Raw genomic sequence first — 21,215 nt, 5'->3', positions numbered from 1 at the left:
TTCAACAATTTCCATCCCACCATCAACCTCAGCCGGGACCAGTCCACACAAGGGATCCACGTCCTGGACATTACAGTGCTAATAAGCGATGGCCACAAAACCACCACCTTACACCGGAAGCCTACTGACCGCTATACTTACCTACATGCCTCCAGCTTTCATCCAGACCACACCACACGATCCATTGTCTACAGCCAAGCTCTAAGATACAACCGCATTTGCTCCAATCCCTCTGACAGAGACAAAGAAAGTAACAGAACACCACTAGCCGTCACCTTCAGCCCCCAACTTAAACCTCTCCAGCGCATCATCAAGGATCTACAACCTATCCTGAAGGACAATCCCTCACTCTCACAGATCTTGGGAGACAGGCCAATCCTCGCTTACAGACAGCTCCCCAACCTAAAGCAAATACTCACCAGCAACCGCACACCACACAACAAAAACACTAACCCAGGAACCTATCCTTGCAACAAAGCCCATTGCCAACTCTGTCTGCACATCTATTCAAGGGACACCATCATAGGACCTAATCACATCAGCCACACCATAAGAGGCTCGTTCACCTGCACATCTACCAATGTGATATATGCCATCATGTGCCAACAATGCCCCTCTGCCCTGTACATTGGCCAAACCGGACAATCTCTACGCAAAAGAATAAATGGACACAAATTAGACATCAAGAATTATAACATTCAAAAACCAGTCGGAGAACACGTCAACCACCCTGGTCACTCAATTTCAGACCTAAAAGTCACAATTCTCCAATAAAAAACTTCAAAAACAGACTCCAACGAGAAACTGCAGAATTTGAATTAATTTGCAAACTGGACATCATTAAATTAGGCTTGAATAAAGACTGGGAGTGGATGGGTCATTACACAAAGTAAGAACTATTTCCCTATGCTAATTCTCCCCCCCCCCCACCCCCGTTACTCACACCTTCTTGTCAACTGTTTGAAATGGGCAATCCTGATTATCACTACAAAAGGTTTTTTTTTTTCCTGCTGATAATAGCCCACCTTAATTACTTGGTCTCATTACAGTTGGTATGGCAATACCCATTGTTTCATGTTCTCTGTGTTTATAGATCTTCCTACTGTATTTTCCATGGCATGCATCCGATGAAGTTAGTTTTAGCCCACGAAAGCTTATGCCCAAATAAATTTGTTAGTCTCTAAGGTGCCACAAGTACTCCACGTTTTTTTTGCTGATACAGACTAACACGGCTACCGCTCCAAAACTAACCAGTTTCACAAGTAAAGAGACAGGTCTAAAAACCCACTTGGATGCAAATCACACACTCATTTGTGATCACCACAAGCTATTCCAACAACTTATATAATTCAGTGTTCAAATGGCTGAAGCAGAAGGCTAACAGATGGGGCAAAGGAACTGCCAAGGGTGCATTCCCAACAAGTGTTAACAGCGTACAAACTCTCTTGGGAATTAAAGTTCTAGGAAATGCTCACAGTAACAATATATTGCTAAACACCACCTGTGTTTAGAATTATAATACACAACACAAAGTTGCTTTTCATGAGGTACTCGCACCTACCTCTCCCATCTTGTGTTCTCATGATCATATTTAACTTATGAGAAATAGGCTCCAGAAGTTTTACATTTTCTCTAATAAGGGATTTTTTCCTAACATGTATTTTTGAGTTAAACAAAGATGCTAATAACATTTCAGAACGATTCAAAATCTCAGGAGAGTCTAATTCATATGGGTTAACTCCAACTAGGTTTTCAAAAATCATAGTTATGTTCCTAACTAGCCTGCATTTTATATAATTCTGGAGCTACTAAAATGTCATTTGTCCTGCAGGAAAAGGGTGGGTTTGGTTTTTTTTAAACAGGAACTTTTGTGTTCAACAGAAATCCTCGTGCAAGGATGCATGAGACTTGAAGGCTCCATGAGTATATTCTGACTGGCTTGCTGCAGGCAGGACTGTATGCTTTTATTGTAGATCCCCAACCAATCTCTTTCAGGGACTGCCTCTGCCCTATCTATCAAAGATGGTGCAAACAGCTGAGGCCCTCCCACTTAGTCATCCCCGGGGTTGAAATCATGTCAACTGGAAGCATGTGCTCAGTAAAGGGCCTTGGTTCTGAAACCTGTGTCCTTTGGTGTTCCATCACAGTCCACATCAGGACACTTTTTGAGCACAGAACTACATGCCTTAAGTGTTTGGCCTCTCAGTTATGGTTTTTCAGCTGGATGAATTTTGTCTGTTGATGGGTGAGGGTAGCATTAGTTTATTACCTGGTTTCTAAGTACCGTGGTCTACCTTTAATTATGTAATAAAAATATTGTGTGTACAGTTCTTTGGTAACAAAGTAGGATATAAAAGCAAAGTATCAAATACTAAAGTTATGGATGCAGAACATATTTTCATAATAATATATTGGGGCATCCACTCTTTGCCAGAGAGGCTGCACTGGCAACTTGCTACACTTGTTTTGTATAAAATAGTACAGATTGCAGCTACCTAATACACTTGTGCTGCTTGCAAACGTTAATGGTAACTTGGTCCAGTGGTTGAAGCAAAGGAGTGAGAGCCATGACATTGGGGTTCTATTCCCAGCTTCACTGCTGACTCACTGTGGTCTATGGTACATCACTCCGCAGTCAACCCCTTTCTGTAAAACGGACCTTTGTACAGGACATTGACATGCACAGATTAGAACAGTGCTCTTCTACAAATTCTATGCACACTACTGCAAGTTCCAACATGACATGCTCTGTAATGACTACTGCATCCCATGACCTGCACTTCAGAATGTTGTGGGCTGCATCTCGTCTATATCAATAGACTAACTCCAGGTAATCACTCCTGTTGAGAATCAGATCCTTTTCTCTCTGTCCACACAGCTAAAATTCTTGTTCAGGCCTCATATCTCAGTTTCTGTGGTTTCTCCAACACCCACATCACCTCCAACCCTCCCACCTCCAGCCAATACAAAATGCAGCTGCTGAGGTCATCTTCCTCGCTCACTGTTTTGATCAGTCAACTTTTTAGAGTTCTCCATTGGTTCCTCTTTCTCTACCGCATCACTTTCAAACTTCTTGTGATCACTTTCCTCCCCAACTCTTCATCTATCTTTGTCAGTTCAGTTCGGATGCTCTCTGGGGCAAATATTGTAGTTTCCACTGTTAGAAAAATGCTAGCACATTTTGGATGCTAATGCAAATTAAATAATACTTTGTATTTATGAAATGCTAGCTAAGACTACTGGGAATTCTTTCCTCTGTGAAATACACAATTTTTTATTATTTGGATCATGATCCAGTCTGGAGGCCCCAACACTGTACATAGTACACAAAGCAAGAGATGATTTCTGCCTCAGAGACCTTGCAGCCTATATAGACACGTATTATTATACTCATTTTACAGTTGGGAAACTGAGGCAGGGAGAGTGTGACTTTCCCATCATCACACACGTGAGTGACAGAGCCAGGAACTGAACCTAGATCTTTTGAGTCCCAATGTAGGGCCTTAACCACAACTCCATCCTTCTGTTATTTATTTTTAATGATGTCCTTGTAGCAAAAACAAATAACAAAAAAGATTATTTGGTTGTGATACAGTTTCTAGTTCCTAAAAGTTTGGTTTTATAAGTGGACTCACCAGAGCACTAGGAAAGGGATGCTTCTCAATCCATCACCAGTACCATCCAGTAACATAGCTTCTAATCCTGCTATTTCAGGAAATTACACTGGCAGGAAAAAAACGCTGCCAAAAGCAAATTCACGAAGGTAATTATCTGGAGCATCTAATATCCGGCTGTCTGGAAAAAAAACTCTCAGACTGACTCACGGATCACGAGGAAGATCGAGGTCCGTTGGTCTCTGGGCCAACAAGCCAGGAATACTGTACATCACGATGACGGCACCCAGCTTTGTCATAGAAAATGCAGGGGGGAGAGGCAGTCACAAAAGAACCAGGGCAAATTCTGATAAGTTTGACATTTTAATGAATATTTGTCAAATGCCTCCAATTCTGTCCCTCTTCCTGCTTCTCTCCATGCTCCCATTTTGCCTCTGCCCTTTCTTTCTGCCAGGTCTTTTCTCAGACACACTCCCCATGGCAGGTTCCGGTTCACAGATGATGATAACCCAGAGATATTTCCTCAGACTGCACGGCTCCTTGGGCCACGTCCCCCAAGCAGATGATTTGGAAGAAAATTTACCTCCCACATGCCAAAGAGGCAGTAAAAACCAACACCAGGAGAAGGCAGGCACAGAGGTTCACTACTCCAGTGTGTTCAGCGCATACCTGCTCACAACCCTGGAGACTGCTGCTCACACAAACCCCTAATCACTGTTTTTCCCCTTCCTCTCACAGATGGGTGCGTTCATCCTCTGTGGCTGCAATTTTTATTTTTTTTAATGTCTCTTGCAAAGAAGTATATAGAAGCACCTGGAAAGTATGGGATTTGGACAGTGCTTAATCTGTAATGAAAGAGCTGGGGCTCAAGCAATTAGGTGCCGAGACTCAAGCAATTTTTTTACTTTCATAACTGACAGCAAGCCCAGAGGTGCCGGGGCTATGAACTGCCAAGCCCAGGCACAAATTAAGCACTGGTTTTGGAGGAGAACTGACTGATTTTATGCCTTCATTCTCGTGTTTATAACAACGAATCCTGGATTTGTACAATATGTGCCCGCAAAGAACATCGATCAACTTTGTACGTTAGCAAGGTTTGTTTGGAGGAAAGGTGCAAAGATCAAAATCGTGTTAAAATAAATCCTCACCTGTGTCACCACCAACACCAAATATTTTAAAAAATTGTTTCTCCTCATTTATGCTGGTCGATAACTTTTTGAATTCCATTCAGTGTGACAATGGAACTACTCTAGTCAGTTTCATTTTCTTCATACTGGGTTTTGCTTTGTGCACTATTCCATGTTGCTGTGTTTGGCTTTCCAACACTGCATGGATGATTATTATTTGTGCTAGGTTCTGTACATACCATAGGAGATGGTTCTGTTCTCAGGAGCTTATTGTCTAAATAGTCAAGACAGAGAAAGGGTGGGACAGGGATGAGCCATACAAGTAGAATGAACAGAATGATTGTTGACAAACATGTTAGAAAAAACCCTGTCGTTACGTATTTTTGAAACATATGAACTGATGTTCTAAGAGAAAGGATGGCTAGGCCACTAGCCTAGGACCCAGGAGGCCTGGGTTCAAGTCCCTGCTCTGCCACAGATTTCCTATGTGACATTGGATAAGTTACTTAGCCTCTCTGTCCCACAGTTCCCCATCTATACAATGAGGATACTAGCAGTCCCCTGCCTCAGGGGTGTTGTGAGCACAAATACATCAATAATCTGTGAGGTGCTCAGATACTTTTGTGGCCCCCATTAAATATATAAATAATGCAGGTATTAGGTTTCATAAACCTACACTTAAACTCTGCCCCACCCTCAAAACACCCCAAATTCAAACCCTACATCAGGGTCCTAAATTACTTGGCAGCTTCCTTTAGTAAGTGCAGAAAAACACTCTTTGCCCTACTGCAAGGGATCTCAAACTTTTTTTTGCTGGGACCCCCTTTGAAAATATTTCAGGCTGTGACAACCTTCCCATACCATGCCATCCTGACTTCTGTACTGCTAATGGCAGCAGTGCTGCCTTCAGAGCTGGGTGCCCGGCCAGCAGCCGCTGCTCTCACAACCCCCCTACAATAGTCTTGTGACCCCTTTTCGGGTTGGGACCCCCAGTTTGAGAAATGCTGCCCTAGTACCTATAACCACTTGGTTCAGGGGCAAATTTTCAGTTTTTATCACAACCGATTAAGACATGCCACTCTCCGTTATTGTTAAGGGGGAGTTGGCATCTCACTCACCGCATGCAATGTTGAAAACCTACCCTTGAAGGGAGTAAAGCTGCAACTATGTTAAAGGAGTTTCAAACAACAAGATGGGAAATTCAGCAGGAACTATTATTAGCTCCTGTTTATACTGTCATTTTTCTTATCAGTAGAAGATTATTTATACAGCTCCCAACCCAAGAGCTTCTTGTTTATCTTATTACAGAAACCATTAAAGAAAGTTGCTATAAAAAGCAGCTTCTGTATTTAGTACGAGCGCTAGTAAATGCTCTGCTGGGTTTTTCTCCTTATCAATCGTTTCTTTATTTTCTGGTCACCATTTCATAATTTCCTTTGCCATTTTTCACACTGTTCTCTTCTGACACTACAGACGACTTCACTGTGTGCCTTCCTCATTTACTACTCCATGTCAGTTTTATTATTTGATCACTTCATAAATTTATGGTCATTAAAAAACAAAACAAAAAACAAAACTAAGTAGGGGGAATATGGTTCAGACTGAAAGGCCTACATTGTACTACCTCAGCTACAGAATTCAACATTCAGCTACAATTAGATATTTTTTCTCTCCCCTCCTTTTCCCACCATCCCCCTCACCAGCAATGGAGAAATAAAAAGGAAAAAGTCATAGTGTGCTACTGCAGATGCATAGTAAAGAGTGTATTTTTTTTTGTATGGTGCCTTTTGTACGAACTCTATCCCAAAACACTTCACAAAAATTAAACAGGATCCCAACAAGGAGAGCTGGGACCAAGGGTCAGAGCAAATCTAAGGCTGGAAGAAGTGGAGGAATTTGCAGTCAGGTTCCATGGCAGGGTCAAAACCAAAGGTCAGAGTCCAAGTGAAGTTTCAGGGTCCAGGTGAGGAGGCAAAGTCCAAGGCAAGTCAAGGTCAGAGCAGGGAGCAGAAATGATTATGGCAACTACAGAAGATCCACACTGTCGTCTGGACACTTCCTGGAATGCCCCTTGGGTCTGTATAGAGTGGGGAGCCAGTGAGGAACCATGAGGCTGCTGCTTGTCAGACCCCTTGAGACGGGGCTTCCCATAGTCTGTGTCCACAGCAGGATGTTGGGCCATAGAACAGAAGCGGGTTACAGCTGCTGCTGAGTAGCATCATGGAGATGTCAGCAGCATGGCAGCTCAACAGACCTGGGTTCTAGACCTATAGGGGGTCTTACAAGTTGCTGCAGTGGAGGTAAGATTAGGCAAGGGAAAAAGAGGTTTTCAGAGGAGATTTTAAATGGGATGGAGGGAGACAAGAAAGTAGCCCCAAATGGCAGAAGATTGAGCAGAGAAGGCTCTCGCATCAAGAATGGTAAAATTATGTGAAGAGATGGGGAAGAAAAAAAAAAGGGGGCCTCTGGCTGGCAAGTAGAAGGAGATAAAGAATCATATCCTCAGCTAGTGCAAATCAATTTACCCCAGCTACGCTGATTTACATGAGCTGAAGATCTAGTTCAAGATCTGTGATTTGAAATTGACATATACACCACTTTAGCTACCATGCAGCCAACAGTCACTCACTCACGTGCTCATCCCTAACAACCCAATCGAAGAATGCCTTTTTTAGGAGAGACAGGGGGAGTTAAAAGTTTACACCTGGAATCCTGAAGCAACGTCCTTCAATAGAGCTGCACTGTCCACATCAGCATTTTCTTTAAAGGCCTAACCGACTGGCAACACCTGCAGGCAAAGCTTCAGGGGAGGGGTTCATCCATGAGGTAGTCTTTTTTGGTCAAATTGGGATTTATAACAAAAGGGCCAGAAATAACCCTAATTTTGGAAAGATCCAAGGAATGCGTCTTGTTTCTTTTCCTTTGCTCACAGCATCTGCCTTTGTAAATCGAGAGTGGGTACACCGGAAGAGGTTGCACACTTCCCAAGCATTTGTTCACTCTCTCTTCACATGTGGGGAGAGATGGAAAAGAGCTAGAACACCATCCAGGCCATCTTCCCATCGGTGCAGGATCATTTCCTACAAGGCAATTCTCTAGAACTTCTCCTCTCACAAGAGTTTGGCACTTATAGTCACATTTTCTTTCTTAACTATCTGACTATTTCAAGACTTCTATTCAGGCGTGGGTCTAAAAATAAATAAATAAAGGTCAGGAAGAGTAAGTTGTTTTGTCTCCAGTTGTACTCCTGATTCTGCTACCAAACTCTCTGGATGGCCTTGGCCAAGCCACTTAAACCTCTCTGCAAAGAATTAATCCACATTTGTAAAGTGCTTTGCAAACAGCATGTTGTGTGAAGGTCTAAATAGCTTTACTGGAGTCTGCTCACTCATCCCTAATGCCAATGGAGAAAAAGAGGGAAAGGGGAAGAAATACGGTACTTTCCCCTTTGAAACAAGGTTACAGATAATATGGCCATTCCCTCACCCCTCACATCTGCCTTTTATTATTATTTGCGACTCAAGGACAAGTGGACAAACTCTCACAATCAGTATGCTAAGTGTATTGATGCCAGCTATGGATACATTCCCAGATATATATTTGTGTATATACATGTGCCACACGTAATAGTGTAACTTCAGAATTAAAGAAAACTGTTTTAGTTTTAAGATAGGAACTCTGCGCTTATTGCAATGCTGTAAAATAAAATTTGCTAGCAAAAGCCACACACACACACACACAAAAAGTGATTCACTGGGGAAGTTCTATGATGTGCGGGACAATGGGTCTTAAATCAAAGGCATACATTATCATGACTAAGCTGACAGATCTGCACTGCAATGCAGAAAGCCGAGCAATAATCCAACATCTGCACAGGCACACACAGGAGGCTAGACACAGGACTCAAAATGAATAAAGGGCTCTTCAAGCTCTTACCTGTTACCTGTGCAACAACTGCTTGAGAAATCCTCCGATTGGCAAGAAAGGCTTTGATTTCCTCCTTTATCACGCTGCTGTCCCTCCTACCAAAACAAAACAAAAAACAAGAGAGACAGACAGACCAAAGGGCACTCTGAAGATGTAAAATGGTTTCGTTTCCTTTGCTTAAGGGGTGGGGGCCTCTGCGCGGCGGGGGGGGGAGAGAACAGTCAAAATAGCTCACCAGTGGACACTTCTTTTAATGAGTGTCATGTTTGATCAAATCATCCCAGCAGGCGGATGGATGACTCATAGCCTATATAATTCATACTAGGTGTAGGGCTGCCATATGGAATGTACAAAGTTTCATTACACAGGGATGAATAAATCTCTCACACCAGCATTAAAACTCAGTCGTAAAATGAAGCACAAAAAATAAAAGATAGCAGGGTCTGCATGGTTAGCTCCACAAATGAGGATATCGACAAGCCCTCTCAAACATTTCAAACAACGGGGCTGAAGGAAGGAAAAGAGATTTCGCAACCTCCACCCCAACAACCTCCCTCGCCCCCAAAAGCCTGGTGTGTGGGTGCACTGAATGAAAGAATACCCGTCATCGTTATATCCCTAGTTTTTCTGGAAGGATTATTTTTAAAAAATGTGGAGAGATGGTTCAGAAGGGACTGAATAATTATGCTAAAAGAAAAAGAATTTACTTGTTTCTTAGGGGCTGTAATATGCAGCAAGCTTAAACTGCAGTAAACAAACGCCTGCACCTGTGAAATTCAGAATCCGTTTTGTTGGGCTTTTAAAATCAGGTTGGGTTTATTCCTGGGTAACACATTTTTTCTTTGACTTTTTCTGAGCAGGGTTCGGTGATCAAAATTGTAATGTGACCAGCCTCAAGCTTGGAAAGTGTGAGTGAAACACAAATACTGCAGGTTCGTCATCTCTTCTACGCCCAACCCGCACCTTCCACACAAGAAAACATGGGACATTTCAACAGGAACAAGCACCAAACACTATCTGGGGCATCATGCTCATGAACTCCCAATCCGACAACAGGTAGATTTCAGCGAAAGGAGCGCCTGCCTACTGCTACCCTCAACTCTTTCAGATTCCCCACTATGCTGAGCCCAAGCAGCATGACTCACCACCTTTGTGGTTCTCCCCACTCATTTCTGAGTCTCCTTGACCCAGCCACCACACCTTCATTCAGTCCCTCCTTAAAATGCATGTCCTCCAGGGTCTGCAAGCCCCAGTCCAATATTTGCCAAGTATACATGAGAAAACATAACACTCCAAAACAACGACGAACAGCAGCAACAACAAATAAATCATAAAATACAACACCCCCCCCACAACTGAATTTAAAAGACATGCTACATTTCATCACTCATTCTGCCTCTTGCTTGAGCTAATCTTCCATCTCTCGTCTTATACACTATTAAGATCATGGATTCTTAATTTTGGAGCAGTAACCACCCTAACCTTTCCCATATTGCTAAATGGAAGGGGTATCCTGCCTAACAAGGAAGAAGCCCCTCAACAGGAAAAAAGATGACCACTGATCTTGACTATAAGTTCTCCATAGACGATACCTGCCTTTTCATAATTGTTCTTATTTCAATGCTGTCATTCTTGGCCCTACATAACACACAAACAGAGGCAGTCCTGCCACAAGGAGCTTATTATCCAAAAGGCAGATAAGACATGATATATTAAGTCCGTGAAGAAGGCATTAACAGAGCTGTTTCCCTCTTCTCCCATACAACGTTGGGAAAGAGAAGGCATTGGACTGACATGAGCCCGTGGTGGAGAATCTCATGGGAGAAGAGGGCTGTTTCCAAGGGATTTGAATGTGGTGAGGATGGAAACAGTGCACTGAGATAAGGAACTCAATCCAGGCTTTGGAAAAAACTAAGACTGAAGAGGGATCCGTGACATAGCCCAGGACAAATGTGCACAGGGCTTCGAAGGGGAGGGTGGCCAACGGGGGACAAACATGTGGATAATTATCTAAGGCACCCCTCACACTATCGACAATACATATAAAAACTAAAGTAACCCTCCCATCCCGCTCCACCCGAGATGCAGCTCTCTTCTTAGAGGGTTCGTCAGGCTGATTTACTGAACCATCTACAAGTTTTACTAACCTCATCAATTCTTCCACTTTGTCATCTACATCCAAGTCCTCTTCAGAGGCTTCAAAACTGTACGATCTTTGAGCCAAGCTGTTCGCAAGTGGATAGCGTGTGGGCGACATCTTCCCATTGAAAGCCGACAACCTCTCGTTACTCTCCCTCCCGTTCTGATTAGTAGTGCAAGGCTGTGGGGAGGTGTCGTAACTGTTGCTAGGCGATGGGGACATCCCAGAGTGCTGGGTCTGCGTAGAAGCTGTGGCTGTAGAGGAAGATGCTGGGATATTGTTGGTACTGTTGCCGTAGGAACCACCTCCATAGCTAGACCTTCTTCCAAACTTGTCACTATGCTCTTGATCGAGACGGTCCAAGGTTTCCAAGGCGTGGAGGATTTCGTGTCTGGTCATTCCAGTACGTCTCAGGCGCTGAAGCAGGTCTATCTGCTCTATAGTAAATCTGGGTTCATCTGTGTAGTGAGACATGGTTTCCAGCAGACTAAAAATAAGGTGAAATGTGAAAGCAAACAATTTAGTGCAAAAGCTCACTATGGGACATGTACAGCATCTCAGGTATGGCACTTAACAGAAGACAATAGGCCTGATTCTGGTCTCATTTACACCAGTGTAAATCATATAAGTGAGAGGGCAAGCCGGCCCAATGGGTGGAATCCCTCTCACTCATTGAACTCGATGGCAAAGCTCCCATTAACTTCAGGTTCATTGTTTGTTTGCTTCTGGTAAAGAATAACTTTGCATAGTTTTCAGAGAATACCTCACTCTCTTACTTCAAATCTCGCCCAACATACCTTTTGATTACTTTCCCATCCCCAGCTCCCTTTTCTACTCTCTTATCTTCAATAAACATGCCTTATGGAATGACAACAGTTGCTCCATAATTAAGGCTGCAACTGAGATTCCGTTATATGTCCAATTTTGCCCAACCCCCAAATCCACCAGGAAAGTCCCATTGGTAGAGCCCTGTGTGGATACAAAATTTGTATGCACATCTGATCCGCAAACATGGTCCATGGATATAAAGTGGATATCCAGATTTGCAGGGTTCTACCCATTGGCCTCAAAACTCGCAGGTTAGAGCTGGGCCAGAGGTACAATTTTTCTAAAAATATTCAGGGATGCAGAAAAGGGTTAATGAGTTTTATGATTCCCTAATGTCAGAAGTGTGAAGAGTTCAAATAGTCTTAACTTTTTTGAAGGAAGGAGAGAGCTACAACCCAGTTTCTTGAACTTCCCTAACTGAAATCTAGTGCCTTGCAGCACCAACGTTGATTGAAGTTTGATTTCAGAAGCTGTTAACTTTTGAATCTGGAATGTTGCCATGGATCACCAGACCTGACAAGCAGAGTGCAGCATGTCTAATTACTGTTAGAGACCTGAGCTCTTTCATTTAAAGAAATAAGGCCCCAGCCTTGTTCTTTGCCAAGGGAGATCTCATGTGTAATCACTAGGGAGGCTTGTCAAAAGAACTTTTTTCCTCCTAAACTTTGCATAATGGTGGACAATATCCTGAGGCTTGCTGGGCACTCCCCCTTCCTGGCAGGCCTCAGCAGATCCATGGGAAATGGCCATACGACCCCTTAATCTTTCTCCCCTCAAGTTCCCTCATAATAGCTCTTCTAAAGTCTGCAGGAAGCAGGGGCCCTTCTTTCAGCCATCAGAAGATCTTGGAGATCGCGGCTGGAGGTCAGAGGGCAGCATGAGAGTGGGGAAAAAATTATGGGGCATTCTCCCCTTCCTGTGGTCCTACACAAGGGTGTGAGGGGAGAAGCAATGGCAAACTCTCTGAAGCTCATTGGAGCCCACCTGGAATCCCAAGCATGGCAGTGGTGGGAGAGAGAGCTGACAACATACTGAAACCAGTGGGGGAATGGGGCCCCAACGAGAATCCCAAACCTTTATAGGAGTGGGGCTGCCTGCCCCAACAACCCTGCATCCCTAATGAACTCGGTGTTTATGTCTTTCTCTGTGCTGGGCCAAAGGCACACAGAAGCTGCAGTGGTATAGCAGTTCCCAGTCCTGACTACTACTGGTGTTGGTGTGGGTAAAGGGGGGTCCTTTCCAGGCACTCACACCCCAAGCTGGAGCTCTGTGACCTGCGGGGAGAGAGATGGGCCACGCTAGAGCTACGCTGCCGTACCATGATTAAAGGGACCAGGGTGCAGGGATCCCTTTAAAAAGGGTTTTACCCTTGTCGATGGAATCCCAGGGTAGAGAGGGAGGGGCACTGAAGCAGAACCTCCCACCTCCAGTCCTGCACTGTTATATGTACTCAGTCCCTTTCACTGGTTTGCTTCTCACAACTGTAGAAGCGGCTACGGCTGCATTCTTAAAAAATGATTTAATGAACGAATGCACATTTTTCTTCTGAAGTCCACAAGTGTGTATATCCTCGCAACCGCTCTGCACTGCTGCTGCCACCGGTGGAGAGGTGGGTGGGTAGGGGGAGGAGGATTCACAGGGACTTATGCCCCCTCCAGGGGACCCTAGCTGCGAGGGTGGGATCAGGCTGAAGTCATGCCCCCAACGCGGCTCTCCTGCTGCCACTGGCAGTGTATCACTCCCATGAGAGTCTGATTTTTATGGCTGATTAGTATTAATTTCTCCAATAAGGATTATTTTAAATTAAAAAAAAAAAAAAACTGGCTCCCAACTTAGCCCACTATAAGCAGAGAGTAACAGCCAGTGTAGAAATCTAATAACTGAATGGAATTGCAAACAATTAAGAGATGGAAGCCAGCTCCCAGATCATTTAGCTTAGTCCTGAGGGAAAATGAAATTATATATAATGTAGGGAATATCCTTCTCTGAATTCCATTCAGTTTGTTTGTCTTTCTATTACCAAGGTGCCCTGAACGGTACACAGTGCTCCAGTGGTTGTCCAGTCATTTGTCTATCCTGCAAAACAAAGGTGGGTTCTTAACTCAGGTTTGCTAATCCAAGTTAAAAATAGCAGTGAAAACATAGCAACGCCCATTTTAACTTGGGTTAGCAACTTGAATCCAGCCCCAAGCTTTAATTCAAGCTGCTAACCAAAATTGCCATGTCTTCATTGCCATTTTAACTGGAGTCAGCTACGGAAGGTTAGCTAACCCATCTTAAGAACACACACTAAGGCTGTGTCTACACTTAAACCGCTACCGTGGTGCAGCTGCCACTGTGCTGCTCTAGAGCTTCAGTGCAGACACTCACTACAGTGATGGGAGCTTTCTCCTGTCACTATAGTTAATCCGCCTCCCTGAGATGCAGCAGCTAGGTTGACAAGAGAATTCTTCTGTTGACCTAATCTTATCTTCGCTGGGGATTTAACTACATCCCTCAAGGGGATGGATTTTTCACACCCCTGAGAGACATAGCTGGGTTGAACGAAGTATTTAATATAGACCTGGCCTAAGTATTGTATCACGTACCTACCAACCCTTGGGTTCACATCACTTTCCAGTTTAATAACGTCTACAGATTTAGGCCAGGATCCTAAAATGCATTACACCCACACAGAGCCCCAGTGACCTCATAGGCTCTGGCAGGACTGGGGCCTTAATGTGCTCTTTAAGCTCGCTTCCAGATGTGGCTCTGACCCCAAAACATAGTTTTAAAAGGTGTGGCGCTTTTCCATAGTAAATCCTCATTTGAGAGGATTTAATTCACAACCTTTTATTTGTTTTTAGATTGTATTTTCCTCTCTTTAGTCTGACCTCCAATTTCTGACTGAGGGCAGGGAGGGTTGTTCTAATGCAAAGAAAGGGAGCAGATTCAAATTAGACACTTAGGGTACATCTACCTTTTCCTGGGAGGTATGATTCCCAGCCTGAGCAGAGGTACCTGTGGTAGTTCTACTCGAGGCAGCATGCTAAAAATAGCAGTGTAGTTAGGGTAGCATGGGTAATAGGTTGGGCTAGCCACATGAGTACATGCCCACCGGGCCCCCCTCTGACACTGTCCGTGCTACCTCAGGTACAGTGATATTTTTAGCATGCTAGGTCAAGCAGAGCTAGCGTGGGTGAACTGAGGGTATGTCTACACCTTCCTGCTCCAGCAGGAATTCCAGCTTGAGGACATGTACCCGCACTAGCTTTGACTGAGCTAGCCCGGTGAAACTAGAAGTGTAGCTGCAGTCGCACAAGCAGTGGGAGGGGCTAGACACCTTAAGTACAATCCCTTCCAAGATGCTAGGAACATACTCAACACGGCCAGCCCCTCCGGCTGCACTTCTGTTTTGAGCGCCCTTCCTCAATCAGAGCTAATGTGGGTACGTTTCCTCGAGCTGGAATTTACATCTTCCAGCTCCAATGTAGACACACCCGAAGACTGGCACAATGTCAGGCAAGAGAAACACTGGCTCCTTGCAGGCTTTTGTGGCGAATCGGCTTTTGGTTTATCCAGTTTTCCTTTCCCAGCTCTCCATCACTTCTCAAAAAGGACCATCAACAATTCTGCAAATTTGTTAGTTAATTGTCTTAAGCATAAGCTCACATGCTTTAAATTGTGAGTCAGACACCCAAAAACCACGAGCCAAGAGGTTTTTTTTAAATAATATATGTGAAAGACTTATTTGCTTTGTGGATTTTGAACGGCAGGTCACGTTTTCAAGACTTTCTACTCAATGATGAGGACTACAAAAAACTTGATTTTGTTTTTAAATGAAAGATGAGCTTCTCGCATATCCAAATGCGAGAGCTGGGACTTCAAGAAAAATACCACATAACGTGAGACCCACAATAAAAGTCACAAGAGTTGGCAACACTAGAACATGTTCAATGTTACCAAGCATCCACGGCATTTTAAAGAATAACTACACTGAGTTGATAGTACAGTTATTTTAACCAGGTCTCAGTTACTTTCTAGTTCTTCATGCCTCCTTTTTCACTTTCCTTGTTAGACCAATTTACAAAGGAGTGAAGCAACCCAGCCACTTTAGAATAATTAATTTCATCCACCTCAATTAATTAATGGACATTCTCTAGTACTTTATCCCCACATAGGAGTCTGGTGGCACCTTAAAGACTAGCAGATTTATTTTGGCATAAGCTTTTGTCGGTGGAGCGGGGTGGACACCCGCTTGGGCCCAGAGGGGTTTAAGATAGCCCTGGGAGAGGGCTGGGGCAGGGGAAGAGCTGGGCTGATTGGCAGAGCAGCCGCAGCTAGGGGCCACGCCCCAAACAGACCCAGTGGGCCTTATAAAAGCCAGGCGCAGAAGCGCACACTCTCGCTAGCTTCTGAGAGGGAGGGACCTGGCTGCAGGGACCTAGATTGGAGCAGGGCTGAGGAAGGGCCTGAGGAGCTCCAGCCAGGAAAGCCCCAGACTGCAGCCTAGCATTAGGCCCAACAGGTACTGGGGTTGCAGGGGACAGCCCAAGGTTAGACCGAGGCAGCGGCTCCAAACCCAACCTTGCCTGTGATGAGTGGCTCATACTGCAATCTGCCCCAAGGGGCGGGGGCTAGCTAGCTAGCAGGAGCCTATGAGTGAGGCAAGGTAGGGATAGTGGGTGAGGGGTTCCCCTGGGAGGGGGAGACCCAGAACTGTGGGGTACTGCCAGGGGGCAGCACCCAGTGAAAGGGGCACCAGGGTCCTGGGAGGGACACGGGAGCCAGCAGCAAGGCGAGACACTGGCCTGAAGAGAGCGCTCTGGAGGCTGGAACACTAATTCCCTGAGATGACCAGAAGGAGGTGCTGCCAGTGAGTCTGCACCCAGTTACAGAGGGTAAAAAACCCACCTCTCCATGCATCTGAAGTGGGTTTTTTTACCCACAAAAGCTTATGCCCAAATAAATCTATTAGTCTTTAAGGTGCTACCAGACTCCTTGTTGTTTTTACTACTAGCTATATCTACACTAGCACTTTTGTTAGTAAAATTGTCTGTCAGAGGTGTGTGGGGGGGGAAACAAACCCACTCCTGATTGACTTAAGTTACACCGACAGAAGTGCTGGTGTGGACAGCACTGTTGGCAGGAGACGCTCTCCCACCAACATAGCTACTGCTGCTCGTTGGGACTTGTTTAATTATGCCACAAGAACAGGGGTCGCACAATGAAATTAAATCGACAGCAGGTTTAAAATGTTGGATCATATTAAAGAAGTTCTGTATTAAAATCACAAATGAGTTTGATTCCCCATAGTTTAAATTCCAGGGTATTACTAATTAAGAGGTCTCTTGGTTTTTGGTACTGTTTCTCTCCCTCTATGTGTGAAACTTGCAAGCTGATAATTGTGTTTTCTAAGACAGACTGTTCTCAAAGCAATTCTTCGTAACAACTACTCACACAGAGAGACTCAAAGCAATACTCTGTAACAACAGAAAAAGCACCCAGAGACTCCCCGCCCTTTTGTTATATTCATCTTGCTTTAACAATTGTGATTAAAATAGAGATAGAGGATGGATGCTTGGTGTGGATAATAACTGAATGATCAGGGAGGTGCCAGCTTAAGAATCCAGTGTCCATCGGTTGAAGAAGGCGTCAAGTGGAAATAACCAGAGGACCCCTGGAGGGCAGACTGGAATCCACCCAACAGCCTCAAGATGAGAGAACCAAAGAACAAGATAACATCTGGCAGCATGGAGCACTCAGGAATGTGCCATCTGCTGATTGATTCAGCAACAGCATGATGAAGCAATTCCCATAGACTGGCATAGGAAGAAATTCCTATAAAAATGGACTCTAGAAAGTGAGCACTTTGGGGTCTGATTCTGCAAACCAACTTCCAGGAGCATCAGATGCGCATCTGAGAAGGCCCTGCTCCCTCCTCCTGTTCAGGCCACCTGGCCAATGGCTTGGCATGAGCAACTCTAAGGCTGGTAACTATGATAACCTTACAGAACCTGTGTGGGTGTGTATGAATGAATGTGTGAATAAATATGAAATTGAATGGAATGTTATAGCTATAACTAACTGCTTACTATGATTCTTTCTGTATTCACAATAAATGTGGCATTTTGTCTTTTCCCCTTTAAGATCCTACTGGTTTTTATTTTATTGGTATAACAAACAAAGTACATCTTCATACAATCCATAGTGAATTGTGGAACTCATTGCCAGGGAATGTTGTGAAGGCCAAAAATATAACTGGGTTCAAAAAGGAATTAGATAAGTTCATAGAGGGTAGATCCAATTAGCCTTGGCTATTAGCCAAGATGGTCTGGGACAAAACCCATGCTCTAGGTCAGCGCTTCTCTAACTGTGGGTCGTGACCCCAAAGTGGCTTGGGACTACATTTTAATGGGGTTACCAAGGCTGGAGTTACACATGCTGGGGCCGAAGCCCGAGCCATGCTGCCCAGGGTCTGAAACCAAAGACCAAGGGCTTCCCGCCCTGGGTGGTGGGGCTCAGATTACAGGGCCCTGGCTTGGGGCTGAAGCCCTTGGGCTTCAGCTTTAGTCCACCTGGGGCAGCGGGGCTCGGGCAGACTTAGGTTTCAGTCCCCCCTCCAGGTGTTGTGTAGTAATTGTTGTTGTCAGAAGGGGGTTGCGGTGCACTGAAGTTTGAGAACGCCTGGTCTAGGTGCACCTAGGCTTCTCACTGCCAGAAGCTGGGACTGGACAATAGAGGATGGATTACTTGATGAATAGCCCTGTTCTGTTCATTCCCTTTGAAGCATCAGGCACCAGCCACTGTCAGAAGACAGGACACTGGACTAGATGGACCTTTCATCTGACCCAGTATGGCCATTCTTACCTTATCCCAACCAGAAAAGTGCAGAAGGAAGAAGTGCCACCTCTGCAGCATCGTTCTCTCGGGCCCAGTCCTGCCAAAGCCACGCCATGAATTCGGGCTGTGTTGGTGGGATGGCTGCTCTCTATACCCTCTCTGCCTTCCTTCCCAAACCTGTGGGTCTTAACCTTCTCTGTAGTTTTAAATTCTTCCCCTTTACAGGTTGGAAACCTCCTCGAGGGACCAGTAGACTGAGTGTGGGCCCCCCCAGAATTAACTTTGCCTGAGGGAAGCACACTGCCAGGCAGCTGGGACTCTAGCCTCTGCTGACTGAGGAGGTGGAATGCTTGGCCAGATCCAGGTAACCCTGTCCTGTTGTGACAATTTGGCCTACAAATATACCTGAATTGTGAGCGCAGATGTAAGGAGTATGCCAACGTTTATAAGATGTTATATAATCTGTAACAACAAACGTGGATGGGGAAAAATACAAAACAGATGGAATAACTAAATGAGTCAGGAAAAAAAGGCCAAGTTAATATGATTCAAGGACTGTGTGTGTTATGCTTGTTAAAAACAGGAGAGATGAAGCTGAAAGTTAATGAACGAAAATTGGCATGTTAGATATTAGGCCTAATTGGCAGGCAAGATAATGAGGGGATGAGCTATTTCACCCATCATTCCCTTTTTGGGTCCTTAAAAGAAAGATTTGGTAGGGACAGTAGGGAGAAGAAAAGAGACTAAAAGAACAGAGGCTACTGGAGCAAGCTTCACCAGCGTGGCTGCCACCCTTACTGTTTCCTGGGACTCTGGGCCTGACATCATCCTGTTCCTAAGAAATGTCCTGGCCAGCATGGGCCAGAGAGAGAGATCAAAATGACATCACTACCCCTACCAGATCCAACTAGATCCCAAATATCATCTGGGATGAGTTATTACCATTCTTAATACCACCTAAGACTTCTAGACAAGCAGACTTTTCCTTCTAAGACTGGACATCTATTTTTCCCACAAGGACACTTACAATCATCTTTGATACCATCTAGTAGACTGTCAATCAACCAGGGTGGGGTGAGGGGGGTGTTGCTTTTAAAAAGTCTCTCCAGCTGAAGGGAAAGGAAACAAGTCCTGTTGGTAAAATGAAAGCTTTATTTAATACTTTACATTTCACATGCTTTGTTTTATCTTTTCTGTACCTTTAATAAAAGCTTAAGAGGATTTTTAATGGTGTGTTTGCCAGAGTGCTATGCAGGCTGAGGTCTCTACATACCAAGTCCTGGACCTCATTTAATACTGTTTAATGTTGGACAGTGACAGGGTTATGTTAATGCCTTTGGCCCATATATTCCATCTAAATCAATACAACAGCCCCCACTTCCATGCCCCAACAGATGAAACTGCAAGTCTAAACATAACATTTCCCTGCCCCTGAAGAGCTGCAGGGTCTCAATGCATGGATGAGATGATATTGTGAGGAGGAGGGGTTTAGATTTATGAGGTACTAGGGAACCTTTTGGGAAAGAGTGAGCCTATACAGGAAGGATGGGCTCCACCTAAATCAAAATAGAAGTGGACTACTGGCACAAACTTAAAGGTTGCAGAGCAATTTTTAAATTAAGGGCTGGGGGAAAGCCGACAGGTACAAAGGAGCACATGGTTTGGACACCGACACCCCTTAGGGGAGGATCTGTTAATGGAGATTCTCTATATCCTAGGAACAAGAGAGGATGGAGGATGATAAAATATGGGTAGTATCTGATGAGAAACAGTCAAATGAAAAAGAGCCCCATTGAATTACATCATGTAATGGCAGACAGCTAAAAGTGACTTAAGTGCTTACATACAAATGCTAAAAGTCTAAATAATAAGATGGGTGAACTACAGTGCCTCGTATTAAATGAGGATAATCAATGGGACACAGTAATACCAGGGTATAAACTATATCGAAAGGACAGAACAGGTCGTGCTGGTGGGGGAGGGGGCACTATCTGTGAAAGAAAGAGTCAAATGAAGCAAAAATCTTAAATGATCCAAACTGTACCAGAGAATCTCTATGGATAGTAATTCCATACTTGCATAATAAGAATATAGCAATTGGGATATGCTACCAACCACCTGACCAGGATGCTGCTAGTGACAGTGAAATGCTCAGGGAGATTAGAGCGGCTATAAAAATAAACAACTCAACAATAATGGGGAATTTCAACTATCCCCACATTGACTTGGTACATGTCACCTCAGGACAGGATGCAGAAATAAAGTTTCTTGACAGCTTAAATGACTGCTTCTTGGAGCAGCTAGTTCTGGAACCCACAAGAGGAGAGGCAATTCTTGACTTAGTCCTAAGTGGAGAACAGGATCTGGTCCAAGAGGTGAATATAGCTGAATCGCTTGGTAATAGTGACCATAACATAATTAAATTTAACATTCCTATTGTGGGGAAACACCAAAGCAGCCCACCATGGTAGCATTTAATTTCAGAAAGGAGGAATACACAAAAATGAGAAAGTTAGGTAAACAGAAATTGAAAGGTACAGTGCCAAAAGTGAAATCCCTGCAACCTGTATGGAAACTTTTTAAAGACAACGTAATAGGGGCTCAACTTAAATGTATACCCCAAATTAAAAAACATACTAAGACGACAAAAAAGTACCACCATGTCTGAACAATAAAGTAAAAGAAGCAATTAGAGGCAAAAAGATATTATTTAAAAAGTGGAAGTGAAATCCTATTGAGGAAAATAGAAAGGCACAT

The 21,215-nt window shown here is 44.2% G+C and overlaps 1 protein-coding gene across 18 annotated transcripts in view; it reads right to left on the bottom strand.

The window, feature by feature from the left end:
- The window catches only part of HMBOX1 (homeobox containing 1), a 156,793-nt gene that overhangs the window by 61,768 nt on the left and 73,810 nt on the right, over positions 1 to 21,215 (bottom strand). For 17 of the 18 annotated variants that reach the window (XM_075126329.1, XM_048845810.2, XM_048845816.2 and 14 more), the window contains 2 exons: positions 10,816 to 11,295; positions 8,678 to 8,763 (listed from right to left, as the gene is read on the bottom strand). In XM_075126329.1, the coding sequence (XP_074982430.1) occupies positions 8,678 to 8,763; positions 10,816 to 11,295 (566 nt within the window). Of the gene's footprint in view, positions 1 to 8,677; positions 8,764 to 10,815; positions 11,296 to 19,485; positions 19,582 to 21,215 lie in introns of those variants that run through there. The other variant, XM_048845813.2, reaches the window with a different exon arrangement.

This window comes from Caretta caretta, chromosome 3 (genome assembly GCF_965140235.1).
Source record: "Caretta caretta isolate rCarCar2 chromosome 3, rCarCar1.hap1, whole genome shotgun sequence".
Classification (NCBI taxonomy): Eukaryota; Metazoa; Chordata; order Testudines; family Cheloniidae; genus Caretta; species Caretta caretta.
The sequence above is the reverse complement of the archived record's forward strand: the minus strand, read 5'-3'. Positions and strand labels throughout refer to the sequence as shown.